The 20268-nt window shown below is 44.3% G+C and overlaps 3 protein-coding genes across 5 annotated transcripts in view; 2 read left to right on the top strand and 1 right to left on the bottom strand.

Moving 5' to 3' along the window:
- The window catches only part of Aimp2 (aminoacyl tRNA synthetase complex interacting multifunctional protein 2), an 11381-nt gene extending 5800 nt beyond the window's left edge, over nucleotides 1-5581 (top strand). For both annotated transcript variants that reach the window (XM_050124430.1, XM_050124429.1), the window contains exons 2-4: nucleotides 1567-1773; nucleotides 3653-3884; nucleotides 5056-5581. In XM_050124430.1, the coding sequence (XP_049980387.1) occupies nucleotides 1567-1773; nucleotides 3653-3884; nucleotides 5056-5444 (828 nt within the window). In that variant the 3' untranslated portion in view covers nucleotides 5445-5581. The remainder of the gene's footprint in view (nucleotides 1-1566; nucleotides 1774-3652; nucleotides 3885-5055) is intronic.
- The window catches only part of Eif2ak1 (eukaryotic translation initiation factor 2 alpha kinase 1), a 37087-nt gene continuing 22387 nt past the window's right edge, over nucleotides 5569-20268 (bottom strand). For both annotated transcript variants that reach the window (XM_050124426.1, XM_050124427.1), the window contains exons 12-15: nucleotides 10992-11106; nucleotides 10708-10790; nucleotides 8842-9075; nucleotides 5569-6514 (exon numbers count right to left, since the gene is read on the bottom strand). In XM_050124426.1, the coding sequence (XP_049980383.1) occupies nucleotides 6410-6514; nucleotides 8842-9075; nucleotides 10708-10790; nucleotides 10992-11106 (537 nt within the window). In that variant the 3' untranslated portion in view covers nucleotides 5569-6409. The remainder of the gene's footprint in view (nucleotides 6515-8841; nucleotides 9076-10707; nucleotides 10791-10991; nucleotides 11107-20268) is intronic.
- Nucleotides 12677-20266, top strand: Ankrd61 (ankyrin repeat domain 61). Its single transcript, XM_050124434.1, has 3 exons — nucleotides 12677-13754; nucleotides 15386-15483; nucleotides 17368-20266. The coding sequence occupies exons 1-3, from the start codon at nucleotides 13539-13541 to the stop codon at nucleotides 18311-18313; spliced, it is 1260 nt and encodes a 419-aa protein (XP_049980391.1). The 5' UTR covers nucleotides 12677-13538; the 3' UTR covers nucleotides 18314-20266.

The following is a 20268-nucleotide window of genomic DNA, read 5'->3' as shown; positions in this document are numbered from 1 at the left end:
GTGCTGGGATTAAAGGTGTGCGCCACCACTGCCCGGCCTCCTTGTGGAAAACTTAAAGCATTATTTATATAGACATATACAGACATATATTCAGTGAAAGGTATGATAAAGACAAAAATAGATATGAAGAAAAGTAAAGATCTTTTCTAAATTCTTTTTCTGTCCCATATCATGGCTCCTGACATGAGGCAGTCCAGGGTTTTCTCTTAACAGGCTTGGAATTAGAGAGGGACCAAGCCAGAGTCCAAGTTCAAAACCAGCTTTATATATTTATGAATATGTAGCTCTCTCTCTATACATATTTATATACATGTGTGTGTATATATATATACACACACACAAACATATATTTGGAATATTTTTACTTATGGAACCTATTCGATTTTCTTGCTGATCCTTATTGGATAGTAATTTTTTCCACCTGTCAGTATTCAAACATGCAGGGACCCTTGAATTTTTTAAAGATGAGTGTTTTCCTGCGGAGATAAGAACAGAACCCTGCCCCCATCCTATTTGTTTTTCTTACCCCTGTATGATTATCATCATTGTGGATGAGCTGCCATTTCTCCTTTCCAAGAGGTTTCTCCTCTTCAAACTGATTTTGATGGTATCTGCAATTTTTATTCCCTTGTGGAAATAAGAGTAAAACCCCTTCCCCAACGCAGCACATCTCCTGGCTTCCATTAGAAGGTCAGCGCATCTTGAAATACACCAGTTGATTTAATTCAGCAGACTTTTCCATTATCCAATGTCTTTCTGCTGCTGTTGTCCCTTTCTCATTAGCGTTAAGAAAATTCAAGATTAATAAGGCATTATGTAATCTATTTCTGGGGGCATTTTGCACCCCTTTCTATTTGTTTTGATCTTTCTATGACTGCTTGACCTGTAGGATTGTGTGGTATACCTGTAACATGCTTAATATTATAATAGGCGAAAAACCGTTTCATTTTCCTAGAGACATAAGCTGGGCCATTATCTGTCTTTATTTGTGCAGGTATACTCATGATGGCCATAACTTCTAATAGATGTGTGATTACTGAATCAGCAGCCTTTTCTGAGCTTAAAACAGCTGCCCAGTGAAAACCTGAATAAGTGTCAATGGTGTGGTGTACATATTTTAATTTGCAAAGTGGAACACATCCATCTGCCAGATTTCATTCCTTTGAGTACCCTTTGGGATAGTCCCTGCAGGTAGCGGTGTTTGGTTATAGAAAGAGCAAGTAGGGCATCTCTTTATAATCAATCTTCTTAGCTTGTTGCCATATAGTAGAAAACTCTTTCTTTAAACCTTTGCTATTGATGTGATGGTTTTTTTTATGAAATTCAAGGCCTGCAATACACTTCCAATCAATAATTGATCAATTTGTGCATTACCTTGTGCTAGAGCCATATGGATCGGATGTATGTTATGTACATAGGATAAAGCCTATTCCTGATCTGTCACTGGTCCCATGGCGTGTTTTTAGAAGGTGTAAGTTTGATTGGCAAAGTAAAAGCTAAATGATCTAATTTAAGGTGAGCTCTATAATGTGAGAGGAATTGACCGCTGAGATGTTGCTTCTTTAGGAAACATCGGAGCTATCTTTGCAAGCCCTTGAATCCCGCCAAGATGATATTTTAAAGCGCCTGTATGAGTTGAAGGCAGCAGTTGATGGCCTTTCAAAGATGATTCACACTCCGGATGCGGACTTGGATGTAACCAACATCCTGCAAGCTGATGAGCCCACGCCTTTAACCACAAATGCACTGGACTTGAATTTGGTGCTTGGAAAGGTAAGAAACCAGATGTCTATGGTTCCAGTAGCTTGGCATTCTAGTTTTCAGAGGTGATGCAGTTTGTTTCCTTTATTCTTCCTCTGAATGACTGCATCTAGAGCTGGGTAGTGGCTCACTCCTGTGATCCCATTACTTGGGGGCTGGGCTGAGAGGGTCACGAATTACAGACTACAGGGACCCTATTTCAAAAAAATAAATAAAACGAACGATTATATTTGGATCAAAGGTCAGATTTACAGAGTGAAGAGTGAAGTAAGCTCCAAAGCCTCTTCTTATAGTAAGGGGTGGACAGGAGGGGGTGGGGAAGGGAGTTGGGAGTCCCAGTTTCCTGTAGTCCCAACTGTGTCAGCAACCTCTCAGCCCTGGAAGGGGAGGGCATCTCAGCTAATTCTAGATGCCACTTGGCGGAGGAGAGGTCTCCTCAATTCTTGCTGAGAAAATGCCCTGGCCACACAGATAAAAATCTTACCACCCGTCAAAATTCTTTGCTACAAGCCAGTTCTAGTCTTGCACTTCAAATGTACTTTGTGTAAGTTTGCTGTATTAAGAGTAAGCTGTGGGGGCTGGAGAGATGGGGCAGCATTGACTGTTACTACTACAAAAAAAATAAATGATCTCCACTTACCTGGGGGATCAGTCCATGTGCAAGGCTGTTCCGTTTGTTCATAAATGGTGGTGCTACTTGAAGATGCAGTGGAGTTGTCCAGGATCCTGCACTTGTAATCTCATTGGAAAGACCTAAAAAGCCTAAGTGTCATGTAGTGACTCTCCAGGGCTTTGGTAACCGTGAAGCCCCTGCCTTAGCTCTCATTTGTCCTGCTTACTTTCATTCACTGAGGAAGCAACTGAGACCTGACCAGGCCNCTCTGCTCTGCTCCCGGACAGCATGGATGGAGGCTAGAATCTTCCCGGTAAGCGCACCTTGGGGTGCTTACACGCATTATTAGAAATGGGTTGGTCCAGGTACGAGAATTAGCCTGTAAGGGCTAGAGTTCATGGGCCAAGCAGTTCTTAAATGAATACAGTTTGTGTGTTGTTATTTCGGGCATGAGCTAGCCAAGCGGCCGGGGTGTTGGGGATGCAGCCCCGCCGCCGCTCCTATTTCAACAAGGTAGCCTACGTCCCACACTTTCTGGTGCCTTTGTGTGTATGTGCAGGTTCATGTGCACCGTGTGTAAGTGCATGTGAAGGCCAGAGAACAAGCTGAAATATTTTCTCAGGCAATGCTCTTTTGTTTTGAGACAGGATCTCACTGACCCAGGGCTCACCAAATAGCCTGGAGCCAATTCTGGGACTAAAGCACACTTCGCACCTGGGTTTTGAAGAATGAACTCAAGTCCTTGTGTTTTAAGGCAAGCAGTTTACTGACCGAGCTATCTTCCCATTTGTTGTTTTTGAGGTTTTTTTTTTTCTTTTTTTTTTTGAGATAGGTTCTCATGTGGCTCAGGCTGGCCCCAGACCTTTTATAGCCGAATGTTTCAAATTCCTGATCCTCTTACCTCTTAGAAAGTGAATTACAGGCTTGTGTCCAGCTGTATTTCCTGCTGAGCTCAGTGGCTTTGGATAACCTGCTTGCCTCCCCAGGACTCAAGTTTTTCCAGCTGTAAGAGGGGTCACAGCAGCATCTTTAAGTGGGAGTTGAATCAATCAGACCCAGGAAAGTTCTTGGGGGAGCACCTGGTCCATTTGTGCACACAGAGGGCACTTTTGTTTCAAGCTAGGTTTTTCTGTATAGCCCTGGCTGTTCTAGAGCTATATGTAGACCAGGCTGGCCTCATCCACTGGCTTCCGCCTCCAAAGTGCTAGGATTAAAGGTGTGTGCCACCATACTGGGCTGGATGGCTTGTTTGCTTCAGTGTTTTTGTCTCTCCCTCAGGATTACGGGGCACTGAAAGACATCGTGATCAATGCAAACCCAGCCTCCCCACCCCTCTCCCTGCTTGTGCTGCACAGGCTGCTCGGTGAGCGATACAGGGTCCTGTCCACTGTGCACACGCATTCATCAGTCAAGAATGTACCCGGGAATCTTCTCAAGTGCTTCGGGGAGCAGGCCAGAAAACAGCCCCGCCATGAATATCAGCTGGGCTTCACTTTGATTTGGAAGAACGGTAAATAGTGGGCCTGGGTTGAACTTACTTGTGCTGCAAAGGGGTGGGACAGTCCACAGCACTGACTACTGCTGTTTGTTGTTGAGTGAAATCCTCTCCAAGTGTAGCAGGCAATTTAAGAAGGAGGTAAGAATTGGCACCAGAGTGCCAACCCTCTGGAGAGGCTGTGGTTTCTCAGTGAGATAATTACAGGGGAACTGAGCCTTGGAGGAAGGGGTTCTCCTGTGCAGCCTGGCAAAGCAAGAGAGTAGTGGCTATCCCCACTGGTCATGACACTCTAAAAACTCATTCAGGGAACACTAACAGTATCTTTGTTTGGCCTGCGAGGCAGTAGGGGATCATTTATTCATCATCCGAAACACATTAATGCCATCCATCCAGTGATACCTGTTGAGAAAGTAGCCTAAGCTAGCTTCAAATCTAGTCTTTGGTTTTCTTGTCTCATCTTCCAAAGAGAGAATTACTGACACGTGCCACTATGCCTGGCCATCCAGTAGCACCTTAATGACCTTCAGCTTCACATTCAAAGGAGAGATCCTTGCCTGAACAATGGAACATCTGGTTCCTGGTTGGATGCCTCCAAGTTTAATGTCAAGGGGTTGGAATAGATGGTTTAATAGCTTGATGACCATTATAAACAAAATAGCAAAAAGGAAAGGGCTACTTGGTTACTTCTAAATTCTCTTAAAACATACCTGTGTGTGCGTGTGGTTGCAGGGGAACATGCTTGTAGAGGTCAGGGACAAGTGCAGAAGTTGACTTGTAGAAGTTATACCTTCTGCTGAAAGTACTGGGGGCTGTGATAAGTGCTGGACATGGGGGCAGATGCCTTTACCCACTGAGTCATCTTACTAGCCCTCAGTTACTTTTTTAAGGAAGTAGTTGCATTTAAAGACTCTTGAAAGCCTAGTGTGGTTGAGTACACCTTTAATTTCAGCACTTGAGGCAGAGGCAGGTGGGTGTCTAAGTCCAGGCTAGCGTGATCTACCTAACAAGCTCCAGGGCAGCCAAGGATACACAGTTGAGACCCTATCTCAAAAACAACAAAAATTAACTAAAAGCTAAAGGTTCTTGAAAATTGTCTTGCCATCAATTCATGAATGAATTCTCCCTTTCACATAGCACAAGGCTGTCACTTTGACTCTACATGGTGCTTTTTTTTCCTTTCCAGTGCCCAAGACACAGATGAAGTTCAGCGTACAGACAATGTGCCCCATCGAAGGAGAAGGGAACATTGCACGTTTCTTGTTCTCTCTGTTCGGCCAGAAGCATAATGCTGTCACCTCAACCCTCATCGACAGCTGGGTGGACATTGCCATGTTTCAGCTGAAAGAAGGGAGCAGTAAAGAGAAGGCAGCTGTTTTCCGCTCTATGAACTCTGCTCTGGGGAAGAACCCGTGGCTTGTTGGGAACGAGCTCACCGTGGCAGATGTGGTGCTGTGGTCAGTGCTCCAGCAGACTGGGGGTGGCAGCGGGGCAGCACCTGCCAATGTGCAGCGGTGGTTGAAGTCCTGTGGGAACCTGGGCCCCTTCAACACTGCCCTCCAGCTCCTTAAGTAAATTCTAGCAGCTTGTCTTGCAGAGTTCAATAAAAGAATGATACGGCTTCAAACTGATTGTCAGGAGAGGGACTTGCACTAGAATCACAGTCTTTTCACTAAGCCATTTGTCGAGTCAATAAACATATAATCTGTGGATTTTATTTTATTTAAATCAGTAAAACCAAGTACAATGCACTGAGATGATCACCAGCCAGGGGCAGGCACTTTATGGCATCAACTGCTGTCTGAAGAATGCTCAGGTGGTTGGGGAGTTGAGGACTTTAAAAAGGAAATGGATCATGGGACACAGTGTCAGATAAAGGCAGAGAACATGAGATTCTCAGCTGCTTAGGTCACTTGAGGGCAAGGAGTTCAAAGCTTGAGAGGAGCAAGCTGAGGGTGACGCCATGTTGAAAGATGGAACAGAAAGATTGGGGATGGTGCCCTGTGCAAAGAAGCTCAACTCTGACCTTCCAGGCAGTGCATAGCCCAGAGTTTTGAGCCAAGGAGTGATTAAGTGTCTGTCTGGTAACTGGCCTGAGCAGCAGCAGTATGAAAGGGCCAGGGAAGACTTGCAGCTGTCACAGTAACAGTAGCTCAGCTGGCATACAGCCTGAAGACAAGCAGCTCTGGGGGAAGGGAGCACTGATTTCTGTTGTAGAACCTTCTGGAAGACAGGATGGTCAACAGGCAGGGCTTAAAGAAAGTAATGGAATGGTACCTTACCTTAAGTTTAATATTTAAGTAGGAAATTCAGGGTTCAAAACGTGGAGAGGTTAGGAGGAACAGGCTCAATTTTCTGGGGTCATGAAAGGGTTCCTTGAAGAAAAGGAAGCTGGGGGTCCTTTTGTATCTTTCCACAAGTTTGCTAAGTACAATTGGGAATAACACCATCTGTCCCCAGCTAAAGGTTGAAGATTACATTCCTGTTGACTTTTTAAGAGTGTCAGTCCACTCTCAGGTGGACAGCATAATTCATGTCCCTCATCGCTGCAGTCCTTTGTCCTGGGAAAGGACGCTTAGTTGCCTCTTTAGTTCTTCAATTTCCTTCTCTTGTTCTATTATCTTCATCTGCAATGTGAGATTAACCTAGAAAGAAAACATTTTAAGCTACATCAAAATGGCCTGGCCTTTGAGGTGTTGCTATATCCTGGCTGTACCTGAACAGCAGCTATCACAGCCCTGTCATCACAAGTCACCCCTGCAAGGGTGAAGTTGCCACAGTACTGACTATAATTATGTGATACTTCTATCCTGCAAATGCTCCATTAACAGATGCAGGTGTCTTCCTTCAAAGTCTGTCAGTCCATGTTGGTGGGACATCTATCTGCTAGTTTACAAGGCATTAACTTGGAACTTCATTTGCCAAAACAGCTGGCTCGTGAACTGCCAGGGATCTGCCTCTTTACCTCAACATCATTGAGATTACAGGTGCATGCCATCAAACTTGGGTATTTAAAATTTTTTTTATATTTAGAAATTAGATCTAACATTTATGTGTGTGGGTGTGCACATGTACCATGATGCGTGTGTGGTGGTCAAAAGTTCCACTGTGAGTGTTCCAAGGATTGAAATGACTACCAGGCTTGGCAGTAAGTGCCCATACCCACTGACCTGTTTTGCCAACCTTGATGTTTTTGAGGCCAGCACCTTTCTTAATGAACCACCTTCCTAGCCTCCTAGCTATTGCCAATCAGAATCACTTCTGGGATCCATATGTGCAGACCTCCACTCCTTGTCTTCCCAGAATTTGTTAGTAGTTTAGGGGAGTGGAGAAGAGAAGGCCAGAGAATGTCATATTCTCACACTACATTCTCACCTGCAAAGTCTTGACACTTGTGCTATTCAAATACTGAACATAACCTGGAAATCCTGCTCCAATGCAGATTCTGACTCTTGGTAGGCTGGCTGCTGATTTAGAGGTCATACTCTGAGTAGCACTAGGCATCCAGGACCAACCTAGGGCCTACAGGCCACATGTGACTGATTACATGAGGTGGTGGTGGCTCAACACAGAACTATAACCTGATTAAAATTTGAGTATGTGTATATATACAACCACACACACACATTTGTCACTTGGTTCCATGGTTCTCAAGTGTAAACTTCGTACATGAACTTGTTGCAGTGTCAAAGCTGGCCAGGCTCGCTAAATAATATATCTTGAATCAACCTTTAATGAAGCCTTAGGTGTCTAGACCAAGAGAAAGATGAATCACCTATTGTTTCCACATGTAGAGGAAACACTGTCTTGGCACCATAGCCATATAGTTTCAGATGGTGGCGTGCTGAAAGACATGCAGAGGGCATCCCTACCACTACTGTCCATTTCTGCTTAAAACCACTGCCCTTTTTATTACAATTGTTTAAAAATCCCAGCTTAGGAAGGAAAAACTAGAACCTACTCCTGACTTAGTAAGATGAGGTCAGAAAAGAAGCTATAGCCTAGGCTACAATTAGAACAGCTGCTTGGCAGTTTGCGCTTTTGTACCTGGACAATGGATATGCCTTTGTTATTTGTATAAAGTCAGTATCTGAACTCTTAGGGAACTATGAGTATAGACTTAACTATTCTGTTGCCATAAACCCTAAAACTCAAATATTTGTGAAGTGGAATTCACAACTAAAACAAATTCTATTTTGAGTTTCATATTTTCTTCAGCATGAAAAAAAGAAATGTTAGATTTCACTGGCTACCATGAAACAAAGATGTTGGTTTGAAGATCTGTACTTCTGTGGTGTAAAATAATCTGCCCCAGTACAGGACAGACTTTTATTTTTATTTATTGTTAGGTGTGTGTTTATGGTTGGAAGGAGGTTCTCATGCCATGAACCATATATTGGGGGCAGTGTCAGAGAACAATTCTGTGGGGGTGCTCTGTGTTCTCCACCTTTCTATGGGTTCTAGGGAATCCAACTTGGGGTGTCAGACTTGCCTTTACCTGCGGAGCAAGGCTTCTGTCAAGGAATTTCCAACATACAGAACAGCCTGGAAGCTAAGGGTGTACAAGATTCAAGATGGACAGCTAGGTTTCTAAATAACGAGCATACTGCACTTGGTAATAATATCTGTCACTGTTTATGTGACAAATTACTTAAGTCTTCCTCATCTGTGAAAGGGAGATTAGCAATGTCAGCCTCAGCTGTGAGCCCCCTGAAAGACAAGCTTATCTAAAGCTCTTGGAGTTGATAACTCACACCTGCAATCCTAGCACTCAAGAGCCTTCGACAGGACTGCTGTGAGTTCAAGGTCAGACTGGGCTACAGTGTGAGACCCTATCGATAAATAAGTATATAAGCAAGCTCTTGGGACCATACCCAACCCAAAGTGAATGTTCAGTAATATTATAAAAATATTAGTAATATTTAAAAAGTAATATTAAATTAGTAATACTAAAAAAGAAAAAGTTACGTACATTTCCAGCTGTCTGGAAAAGCTCACTCTGCAGCAGCTGAAGAGCAGACGGCCTCTGCGATGCATTCTTTCCGGTTAGGAGCTGGATATACTTGGCTTGCACCGGACACCTTTTACTAAGGGATTCAGGTATCCGACCAGTCCTTAAGCCTGTCAAGACAGCTGCTCGCTCCATTTCTGTCCCGAAAGGCTGAAAGAGCTCGAGCAGGATCACACCCAAGCTATACATATCCGACTGCAGAGGAGGAAATGGGCATGCAAAGGTTTGTTACAAAGTTAGGGGAGCACTTCTGACAGCAGAACCTCCCAAGTAAGAATGCCCAAGAGTGAGGCTTTACAGGATGAGCAAAGAACAACACAGCAGGAAGTCTGCCTCAACAGCAGATATCTGCCTCAGGTACGACACATCTGGGACTTTCCTAAGTCCATCCGTTTATACCCAGAGAGGGCATCCATTAACCTGGAGGACAATAGCTAGCTAAAGGGCAGGGATATCTCCCAACAGACATAGCAGTCATTACTCTACAGTAGGGACATCTTCCCACCAGCCCACCATAATCCAGACCTGATAGAGTGACCTGGGCAAAATGACTAAACTCACAACTCCTACTATTAGCAACAGGAGATTGTCACCAGGTCCTAGTAAGGCTAGCCTCTGCCTCTATTCCTCTATTCATAATTGAGTACTTTTCTTTTTCAAGAACCTCTTTTTTTTTTTTTAATGTGAGTGCCACATATGTGAGGGTGCCACAAAGACCAGAAGAGGGCGTGAGATTCCTTGGAAGTGGAATCCACACAACTGTGCAGCCTGATGTGGGTGCTGGGAATCAAACTTTGTTTCTAAAGAGCAGCAAAAACTCTTAGCCACTGAGTCAGCTCTCCAGTCTAAGCACTTGTCAATATTTATAAGCCACATAAAAACCTCTTCTGTTTCACCTAAAGCAGTTCATTAGGAAGTCAGGATCTTAAGGATAGCAATGGATTTTTCCGGAAACTCTTGCAGTCACTGACACATTAAAAGGATCATTGACTAGGCGGCTACACTGACAACTGGTTTGTTGTAAGAACCAGAAATGGCAGCCCACACCTGTAATCATGCCAGCATTTAGGAGGCTGCGGTGGGAAGATCATGAGCTGGAAGTCAGCCTGGGCCATACAGACCCCTTCTAAAAAAGTAAAAAGGAGCCGGAGGAGGTGGCATATTCCTTTAATCCCAGCACTAGGGAGGCAGAGGCAGGTGGATCTCTGTGAGTTCCAGCATGTTCTAGTTCCAGGACAGCTAGGGCTACACAGAAAAACCCTCGAAAAAAAAAAAAAATTAAAAAGGACCTTGGAATATAGCTCACGTGGCTAGGAATGTAAGGCCCTGGTTTCAGTCCTCAACACCATGAAAACTAAAACCAGTAAAGTACCAGAGGAAAGTATAGAATGTTTTAAAAATTAAAATAAAACTGAAAAGGCATTTAACACTTTTCAAGGAACAAAGAGTTAAAAGTTTACAGTGTCTATTCCCTTTCAAGGACAGTCAGGTGGCACACTGCCCAATACCATTTGTTTACCTAAGCTGGAAAGCCGAGGAACGAAAGGCTGAAGGGACCTCCATGAAGTCTAGCCTCCGGAGGCGAATGGTGACATTTTAAATGGAAGGCTGACTTCAACATTTAGTGACATCCATGGATTTTGAAATAGTCAAGTAGCCTAAAGGCAACACGCATGCAGTTAGCTGAATAGGGAATCTCTTTTATTGATTTCATTATTTAGTTGTGTGTGTTTCTGACGTGACAAATCCCTGCCTGGAGCACCTCTCCCACAGAACTGCTCTCACTGCTCTACTTGACAAGCTGAGGAAAGGGGAAACAAACACTACCTTGGCATCATATTCGGACCCCTCCAACTGTTCAGGTGACGCGTACAGACAGGTCCCCACTCTGGACGTGTGTGCTGCTGTTCCTGCGGTGGAAAAGGTCATTAAGCCATGGTTGTGACCAGAGAGTACTGCGGCTCCTGGGAGAACAGCTGCCTCTTGGCCTCAGCTGAGCTTTGCTATGACAGTTCTGATTTATTGTACGTAAGGCCATATTCAACGATGTCTCTCTCTATATATTTTTAAGTGCAAAAAGAAACAACATAAGTGAACAAATAAATCCTTACCCTTTCCATTTCGGTCTGTCCAATCTGAGCTCTTGTGTATGATGTCTGCACAGGCCAAACCAAAGTCTCCTATTTTTACTTGCTGATCAGGACCGTGAAGGAAAATATTTCTAGGCTATAATAAACAGGAAAAGTCAACTCAGTGTTCTTAAAACAAACATGGAAACTTGTGTTAAGAGCTGCCAGGCATGCAGGTTCATACCTGGAATGTAAGAACTTGGGAGGCAGAGGCAGGAGGACCAAATGTGAATATAATACCAATCAGGATTACACTGTGAGTAAGTCATCAAGGACCATATGACAAAAAGTTGCTAGGCTAAGTAGGCGGCTCATTGAGTAGAGTGTTGGCTGTGCAAGCAAGAGGAGCTGAGTTCAAGTCCCCAGCACTAAAGTAAAAAGTTGAGTGTGTCTGCAGGAGTGCCTAACCCCAGCATTATACAAGAGGAACACTGGCGCTTGCCGGCTGTCAGCCACTTAGCTCCAGGTTCAGCGAGAGACACTGTACCAAGGGAATAAAGTAGAGAGTGATGAAGCAGGATACCCCAAATCCTCTTTGGTACATACACGCTGAGCATACTACACACACACACATACACACACACACCCCAAACTGAAAAAGCTGGCCACTCAGGAACAAGTTTTAATTTAAAAAATTAAAACTTAGAAGAGGCAGGGGATGTAGTTCAGCTGGCAGAGTGCTTGCCTGAATAAACAAAGCACTGTGTTCTAACTCCAGCAATGCATACTTCTCCAGCAATAACACACATCTGCAACCCAGCACTAGAGAGGAGGCAAGATCTCAAGTTCAAGGTCATCTTCAGTTACCAGCCAGTTTGAAGCAAGCCAGAGCTACCTGCTTCAAATAACAACAGCAGCAGCATTACCATCTAACTGGGAGAAAAAAGTTTACTAAAATGAAAACAGATTAAAAGTTGCAATCTTCTACTAAGTATAATTTACTTTTGTTAATAAATGACCAACTGTGTTTTGGTCCTGCTAAGAGTTCTGCTTCTTTAAAAAACTGTGTATCAGGCACAGAGAGAAACAATTAGTAAATGGGACCTCCTGAAACTGAAAAGCTTTTGTAAAGCAAAGGACACGATCAAAAAGACAAAATGACAGCCTACAGAATGGGAAAAGATCTTCACTAACCCCACATCAGACAGAGGTCTGATCTCCAAAATATAAAAAAAAAAAAAAAAAAAATTCAAGAAATTGGACACCAAAAGAACACATAATCCAATAAAAAAAAATGGAGTACAGACCTAAACAGAGAACTCTCACCAGAGGAATCTAAAGGAAATGTTCAACATCCTTAGTCATCAGAGAAATGCAAATCAAAACAACTCTGAGATTTCATCTTACACCTGTAAGAATGGCCAAGATCAAAAACACTGATGACAACTCATGCTGGAGAGGTTGTGGGGAAAAGGGAACACTTCTGCATTGCTGGTGGGAATGCAAGCTGGTACAACCCCTTTGGATGTCAGTGTGGCGATTTCTCAGAAAATTTGGAAACAACCTTCCTCAAGACCCAGCAATACCACTTTTGGGTATATATCCAAAGGATGCTCAATCGTGCCACAAGGACATGTGCTCAACTATGTTCATAGCAGCATTGTTTGTCATAGCCAGAACCTGGAAACAACCTAAATGCCCCTGACCCAAAGAATGGGTCAGGAAAATGTGGTACATTTACACAATGGAGTACTACACAGCAGAAAAAAATAATGACATCTTGAATTTTGCAGGAAAATGGATGGAGCTAGAAAACATTATTTTGAGTGAGGTAACCCAGACACAGAAAGACAATTATCACATGTACTCAATCATAGGTGGCTTTAAAACATAAAGCAAAGAAAGCCAGCCTACAAACCATAATCCCAGAGAATTTAGACAACAATGAGGACCCTAAGAGAGACTTACATAGATCTAATCTACATGGGAAGTAGAAAGTAGAAAAAGACAAGATCTCCTGAGTAAAATGGGATCGTGGGGACCTTGGGGGAAGGTTGAAGGAGGGAGGGGAGAGGCAGAGAGGGGAGCAGAGAAAAATGTAGAGCTCAATAAATATCAAGTAAAAAAAAATCTGTGTGTGTGTGTGTGCATGCACACCAAGGCATGAGGATGGGGGTCAGAGGACAAGTTGCAGCACTCTTACCATGCGGATCCCCGGGATAGAGCTCAGGTTGTCATGCTTGGTGCTAGACATCTGACCCCTAGCCAGCTCACTGGCCCTGTTAGATTTAATTACAGCTGATGCAAAAAAAGGGGAAATGATTTTAACTATAAGATGCCAGTTTGGGGGTTTCTGTTTTGTTTGCTAATAACCGAGTAGAAAAGCGGGGAAACTGTGCTTGCACTTAGCACCGGGAACCAAGTCTCATGAGGGCTAGCTCCAGGATAGAAAGGGATTCTGTTGACATACACAATTCTAACAGAGTTCTAGAACTCAGCTAAGGGGGTCATCGTCATAAGAGACAGAAAGTGACCAATTCCATAGCAGTATCCGCTCACCTTGTAAACCCCTGTTCTAGAGACATCCTCATGGGGAACATAACCAAGAGGGGAAGCAAAGAGCTTGTGGCTGATGCTGCCACGCCGCAGGATGACGCCTCGGTCACCACACTGCACTCTAGACTCTATGGGGCTATAATCAAGGAAGACTGTAAGACAATCAAGAAACTCCTCAGGACCCACCCTGTCAACCAGCCCTTGAACATCCTGGTCAACCCCACCAGCTGCAGACTACTTCTGAACCAGGTACTCCCTCTCAGGCATTTTAAAACAGAGCTGGAAGTGGTGGTAACCCTTCTAATCCCAGCACTTTGGCGGCTGAGGCAAGAGGATGCCTTCAAATTCAAGGCTAGTGTGGGATACATAGTAATTTCTAGGTTTGCCTGAGCTATAGCATGAGGTCATGTCTCAAGAACAAAACAAAACAAAGCAAACAAACAAAAAGAACGCCAAAAGCAGTCAGAAGTTTTGAGAACTACCCCCAGTGCCCTGGGGACTCCCTGAGCCCTTCACGGCTTCACAACACATAGGTCAGCACTCAGGTCCAATACACCCCAGTCAGGCCCTTCTACTCTCCCACACAAATGGATGGGAAAAACACACCATCCTCTCCAAATACGTCCACAGCGATTATGTCACGTAGACTGGGTTTTCACTTCTGATGCAAACACACTTTCCTACATGTTTTGTCTTGTTTGAGGCAGGGTTTTACTCTATAGTCCAGGCTGGCCTAGAACTCACCAACTTCCCCAAGCTGGCCTAAAGCACATAACAATCCTTTGATCTCTGCCTCCCACGTGCTGGAATTGCAGGGATGAAGCGCCAAGGTTGCTGCTTGATTACTGCTTTTGTAATTAGTGTTCCTTTTTTCTCCCCTACCCCCCAAAATAAGCCAGCCCCTCCTTTTTCACTCGTGGTCTCTCTCTCTCTCATCATGCAGTCCAGGCATAAAGCTTCCATATGTATTTTAAGACCTAGTATAAGCAGCTGAGCTAATCACAGTAAGAACACGCACTGCCTTATCTGAAAACCTTGGAAATGCAAGTTTCATAGCTGATAAAGGCTTTGGCAAGACGTATAAAATATAACATGTTCTTGTTAATCAACTTGTGGGTTAAGGACAAAATTACTTCAAAGCAATTTGCTTTACACTAAGAGTTCTTTATAAGAATTAAATTTCAAAGCTTTATTTCAACTCCCCTGAGTATTCACTGGGGGGGGGGGGGAGCAGGCAGGATACAGAGTCTATATACAAAGATGGCCTTGCATTCCTGACTCACCTCCACCTTCTAGGTGCTACGGGGTTATTTACAGGTGTGTACCAACATGCCTAGCTCTAAAACACAAATTCTGTAATTTAAAATTCACCAGCTATGGGTCATTTAAAACAAGCAACAGGGGGATGGAGAGATGGCTCAGTGGTTCAGAGAACTGGATGCTCTTTCAGAGGACCTGGGTTCAATTCCCAGCACCCATATGGCAGCACAATAGTCTACTCCAGTTCCAGGGAATCTGACACTCTCACACAAACACACAAGCAGGGAAAACACCAATGTTCATACAATACAAATAAATAAATTAAAAACTATATTTTTAAAAAGAAACAAACAAACAAAAAAGGGCAACAGAAAAAGAAAATCTTTAGCCAGGAATGGTGGCTTTACTCTCAGCACTTGAGAGGCAGAGACAGTTGGATTTCTCTGTGAGATCCAGGCTAGTTGGTCTACATAGAGAGACTACCCCCACCCTCCCAAAAAAGAAAAGAAAAGCAAAAATCACCATGCACAAACTGAAGAACTGCCAATCAAATGCTTAGTGCTTAGCTGTGCTGAGCGGCACTGTGTATGTAAGCCATGTTTGTTGTGGTTTCCCAACAGCACGCTCATGATATCTTCCCTATCCATCTGGCTGCCGAATACCACAAGCCACAAAGTTTGCTTTGCTTGTTACAACATGGGGCTAACCCAGAAGAAAGGTAAGTTAACTTAACGTGCCTAAGTGAGGGTGTGCACTGTGTGATTCAGATATGTGTCCCACGCTGGGTACAGACTATGTTAGCATGGATCGTACTTTACTGACAGGGTGAGAGACTGAAAAGCTGGGACGAAGCACAGGCATACTAACCAGTCAGGTAAATGAACACATAGGAAGTGGGGGCTCAGCTGTAGTCTGGACTACAGCACTCAAGACACTGGACAAGAGGAAAAGAAAGGGAAAACAAACAACAGGTGATGGGCTGCCTGCGCATGACCCCCCAGTGACCTTCGCTTCAGCCAAGAGAGGCCACCTTGCTCACCTCTTATCTCTGATTCTTGAACACTGTGGCCCAATGGATACATTTGGATAAATCAAGCAATTATATATACGATATAAAAATAATACAACTCAGGGTACAATCCTCATTCTGCTCAGAAAATCTGCCCAGTAGATCTTGTGTTTGCACCCTCTTCTGGCACCACCAGCTCCAGTTTGGCAAAGGTTCTCCATGGCTGGCCCGTCTCGGCCTGAGCCACCATCTCATCCTGTCTCTTCAGGGGCTCCTCAAAGGCACGTTCCTGCCCTAGAACCCCCTCATGAGGTTCTGCACCTATCCAGAACCTTGCCCACATGCACCATTCAGTTAGCCTGCCAGCTTTCCATGCCAGACTATGCATGCCCTCAGGAGGCCGAGATGCCCTGCTGTTTCTCCAAACCGCAGCCTTAGGCCTTCTCACAGATAAGTCTGGGTGAACTGAACAGCAGCTCCTAATGTCAGGGAAGCAGTCTAGTTCTCAGGATAAACCTTCCCTTTTCACTGCCACAACATAGACATTTTGCAGGCAATCCTGAGATGAGGGCCCACTCATTCCACCTGGGTTGAAGCAGGATGTGTGGCTTCTTCACTGGTTTCAGAAAAATGCAGGTGTCCAGATTCAAGTCCTGCCACTGACTCTCCTCCACTTGTGAGTGAATGTGTCAGGGGGAGGACAGACAAAAAGCAGGAAACCGAGGGAATGGAAGTTCTGGCCCGTTAGTGTTCACTCTTGGGACAGTCATAGCTCATACCTAAGTCCACACATTTTTACTAAATACCCAGGGAACCAGCCCAGAGCCATGCATGATTCTGGGAATATAGGAAAAACAACCAAGGGACAGCCTTAAAGTAACCACAGTTCTAGATGGAGCAACCAAGCTTAAATAGGCTTCTCTAAGAACCTAAGGCCCACTCAGCAGGGACTAAAAAGAGCCTTCAGGCATCCAGCAACACAGACTGCCACCACTTCTTTAAAGTAACTAAGGGGCTTAGGGAGACAGCCGAGTCAGTAAAGTACCTGAGTTCACTCCCCAGCACTGATATAAAAGCCGAGTGCACGTGTGCCGGGCGGGAGTGTGGGGGAGGGAACAACACATGGATTGCCAGAGTTCACTTGCCCAGATTCAGTCAAGAGACCCTGTCTCAAAAAATAAAGTGGAGCCAGGTGGTGGTGGCGCACGCCTTTAATCCCAGCACTTGGGAGGCAGAGGCAGGCGGATCTCTGTGAGTTCGAGGCCAGCCTGGTCTACAAGAGCTAGTTCCAGGACAGGAACCAAAAAGCTATGGAGAAACCCTGTCTCGAAAAAAAAAAAAAAATTAAAGTGGAGAACAATCAAGAAATACACTTATTATTGACCTCTGACCTCCACATGTACATGAGTTCATATGTATCTGAGCATGTACACACACATCAACTTATATCTACAGCATCCTCACGGGGGGGGGGGGGGATGAATTAGAAGGGGTTACTTGCGGTCAATGTTGCCTTCCTGAGCATTAATTCTTCATGGGGAAGAGTCCCTTTGTGGAATGTAACTGGCCTAACCTGTGATAAATCCCTTCCAGAGATGCTCAAGGCTTCAACACTCTTCACCAGCTGCTGCTAAACTGGCCAGTCACTTTGACCACGTGGTCTAAAACAAACACTCTGATCCAAAAGCTCCTGGCAGACATTCAGAACAGCGCTGTCACATGTCTACGCATTCTGTGTGAACACGGAGTTCAAGTGAACGCCCAGGCAGACAGGGACGACAAACATTCACCCCTCCACCTGGCCATAAAGCATGGGACCTATCCAGTTCTTGCCCTTTTGGTCCAAAATGGTGCCCGGGTCAATGCTATGAACAGAGCCAGCATGACGCCCCTCCACATGGCTGCAGAAATACTGGACAAAAACATGATAGAGACACTCATTGCCTGCGGGGCCAATGTGAACTGCGCCACCTCAAATACTGGAAACACAGCTCTAAAGCTAGCCGTGCGCACCGCGTCAAGCAAAGCTGGCCAGCTGCTGGCAGCGGGGGTGGGCTGCATCCGTCTGCTGCTAAATCATGGAGCCCAGGTCAATGCCCAAGACCACAAAGGCCAAACAGCTCTGCACAAGGCATGTTTTGGAGGCAGAGAGGTAATAATCAATCTCTTGCTGGAATTTGAAGCAGATGTGAACATCTTAACAAGAAATGGGGAGTCTGCAATACATATGTACCTTCAGCGCAGTTCCAATATTAGAGATGCATCGCTTCTGGCTAGGCTACTTTATTACTCTTACCCTTTAAGACTGAGAAATAAACAAGGGCTTCTACCTGCAGGAATCATGCAACCAGAATTCCACCTCTTAAGGAAAACTCTACTAAAACTAATGAAAAAACCTTTATCCCTAGAGGCCATCTGTAAGAGAAATATCAGAAATATTTATGGTGAGAAGTACAAGTTCTACCTGAAGCAGCATCTCCCTGAGAAGCTATGGGAATCCGTATATGTCTATTATGATTTTGACTACCTGTTGAAATGAGAACTCCATACCCTCAGGGCCAGAGAGCCTCAGCAACTCAAACTGTGTTTTCTGGCTGGATGTGGACCAGAAAACACTTCAACTTAACTTTACATTGCAATGTACAAACTACTGGTCCTTAATCCCTTTCCAAAAAATTAAAGTGACCAGCACGTTAACTCTCATCGTCTTCTAAGTTCCATTTAGATGCCTTTCCCATGATTTAATTTTGGCTTGAAAAGTGGGTTAATTGTTTTAAGATTTATCAGCCAAAAAAGAAAGTATATTTTGTCTTTTCTTGATAGTCTTTTATGAAATAAAACTAAAATAGTTCCCTTGGGGCTTTCTCTTTTTTGTGTGGGGTGATTTATTCTTGGTTTTATGAGATGAGGTAGTGGTGTAGGAGGTCCTTTTGTCATTGTGTTGCTTTCACTGGTTAATAAAGAAACTGCTTTGGGCCCTTGATATGGCAGAACTTAGGTAGGTGGGGAAAATTAAATGGAATGCTGGGAGGAAGAAGGCAGAGTCAGAGAGCCACCATGGAGCCGCCAGAGACAGACATGCTGAATATTTCCCAGTAAGCTACTGTCATGTGGCGATACACAGATTAATAGAAATAGGTTAAATTAAGATGTAAGAATTAGTCAATAAGAAACTGGAGCTAACGGGCCAAGCAGTGATTTAATTAATACAGTTTCTGTGTGGTTATTTTGGAGCTAAACTAGCCTGGCAGCCAGGACAAACAAGTGGGCCTGCCTGCTCCAACAAGGTAGTAGTCCAGGCTAACCTCAAGCTAACTGATCCTCCTGTCTGCTAGAGTTGTATTTTCAGTGTGGTTTGGTTTGAAGGACCTGGGGTTTTGATTTTAGTTTGGGTCCTTGAGACATGACTCAATACAGAGCCCTGAAAAGCTCTAGACTTGCCTAAGCCTCCTGCGCTGGAATAAAAGGTGTATGCTAAAAGAATTGCTGCTGTTGTTGTTTTTGTTTTTATTTGAGAAAGGGTTTTTCTTTGTGTAGCTCCAACTGTCCAGGAACTTGCTCTGTAGACCAGACCGGCCCGAAACTCAAGAGATCCACCTGCCTCTGTCTCTGCCTCCCGAGCACTAGGCTTCAAGGTGTGTGCACTACCACAACTAGCAGCAGCAGCTTTTTTTTTTTTTTTTTAGATATGGAAAAAAAAGAGCTGGGCAGTGGTGGCACACACCTTTAATTCCAGCACTCGGAAGACAGGCAGGTGGATCTCTGTGAGTTAGAGGCCAGCCTGGTCTACAAGAGCTAGTTCCAAGCCACAAGCCACAGAGAAACCTTGTCTCAAAAAACCAAACAACAACAACAACAAAACCCAAAACAAACCATTTGCTGAAACAGACTTTAATTTCTAAGGCTGCACTTCTACCGACACCCGAGTGTATTTACCATCACCAATTATATTAGTAATCAGTATCCCTACGCCTTACTGTGTTCACACTTCAAAGTCAAGGTTCAAATGACACCAAATTACTGCTCTCAAATTCAACTTAGGATTTCTTTTTAAGCAGGGAGGACTGTTTTGGAAGGGTGTGTGTACACACGAGTATGCTTATGCATTCAGAGGCAAAAGTTAACATTGGGTATCTTTCTTAACTAATCCCCTGGACTAGCTGGCCAGTGAAACCCAGGAGTCCTCGTGTCTGTCTCTGCTTCCCCAGCACTGAGGTTACGGGCACAGGCTGCTGCACGCAGCTTTCTATGCAGATCCTGGAGATACAAAGGCAGGTCCTCATGCTTACCCAATAAACACTTTATTGACTGAGTCATCTTCCCAGTCAAGAGTTCTGAGCCTCTGGAATAACCATTTACAAGACAGCAAAGCAATGAATGACAAACCTCCTAAACAGAAGGATGAGGGTACATCACCTCACTGTACTCCATGAACTCACATTGAGTCACCCCTGTGAGACACCATTGCTGTGCTCACAGGTGTGGTCGTCTGGC

Source organism: Alexandromys fortis, unplaced genomic scaffold (assembly GCF_014885135.2).
Source record: "Alexandromys fortis isolate MF-2015 unplaced genomic scaffold, M_Fortis_MF-2015_v1.1 scaffold_227, whole genome shotgun sequence".
NCBI classification, from domain to species: Eukaryota; Metazoa; Chordata; class Mammalia; order Rodentia; family Cricetidae; genus Alexandromys; species Alexandromys fortis.
The sequence above is the reverse complement of the archived record's forward strand: the minus strand, read 5'-3'. Positions and strand labels throughout refer to the sequence as shown.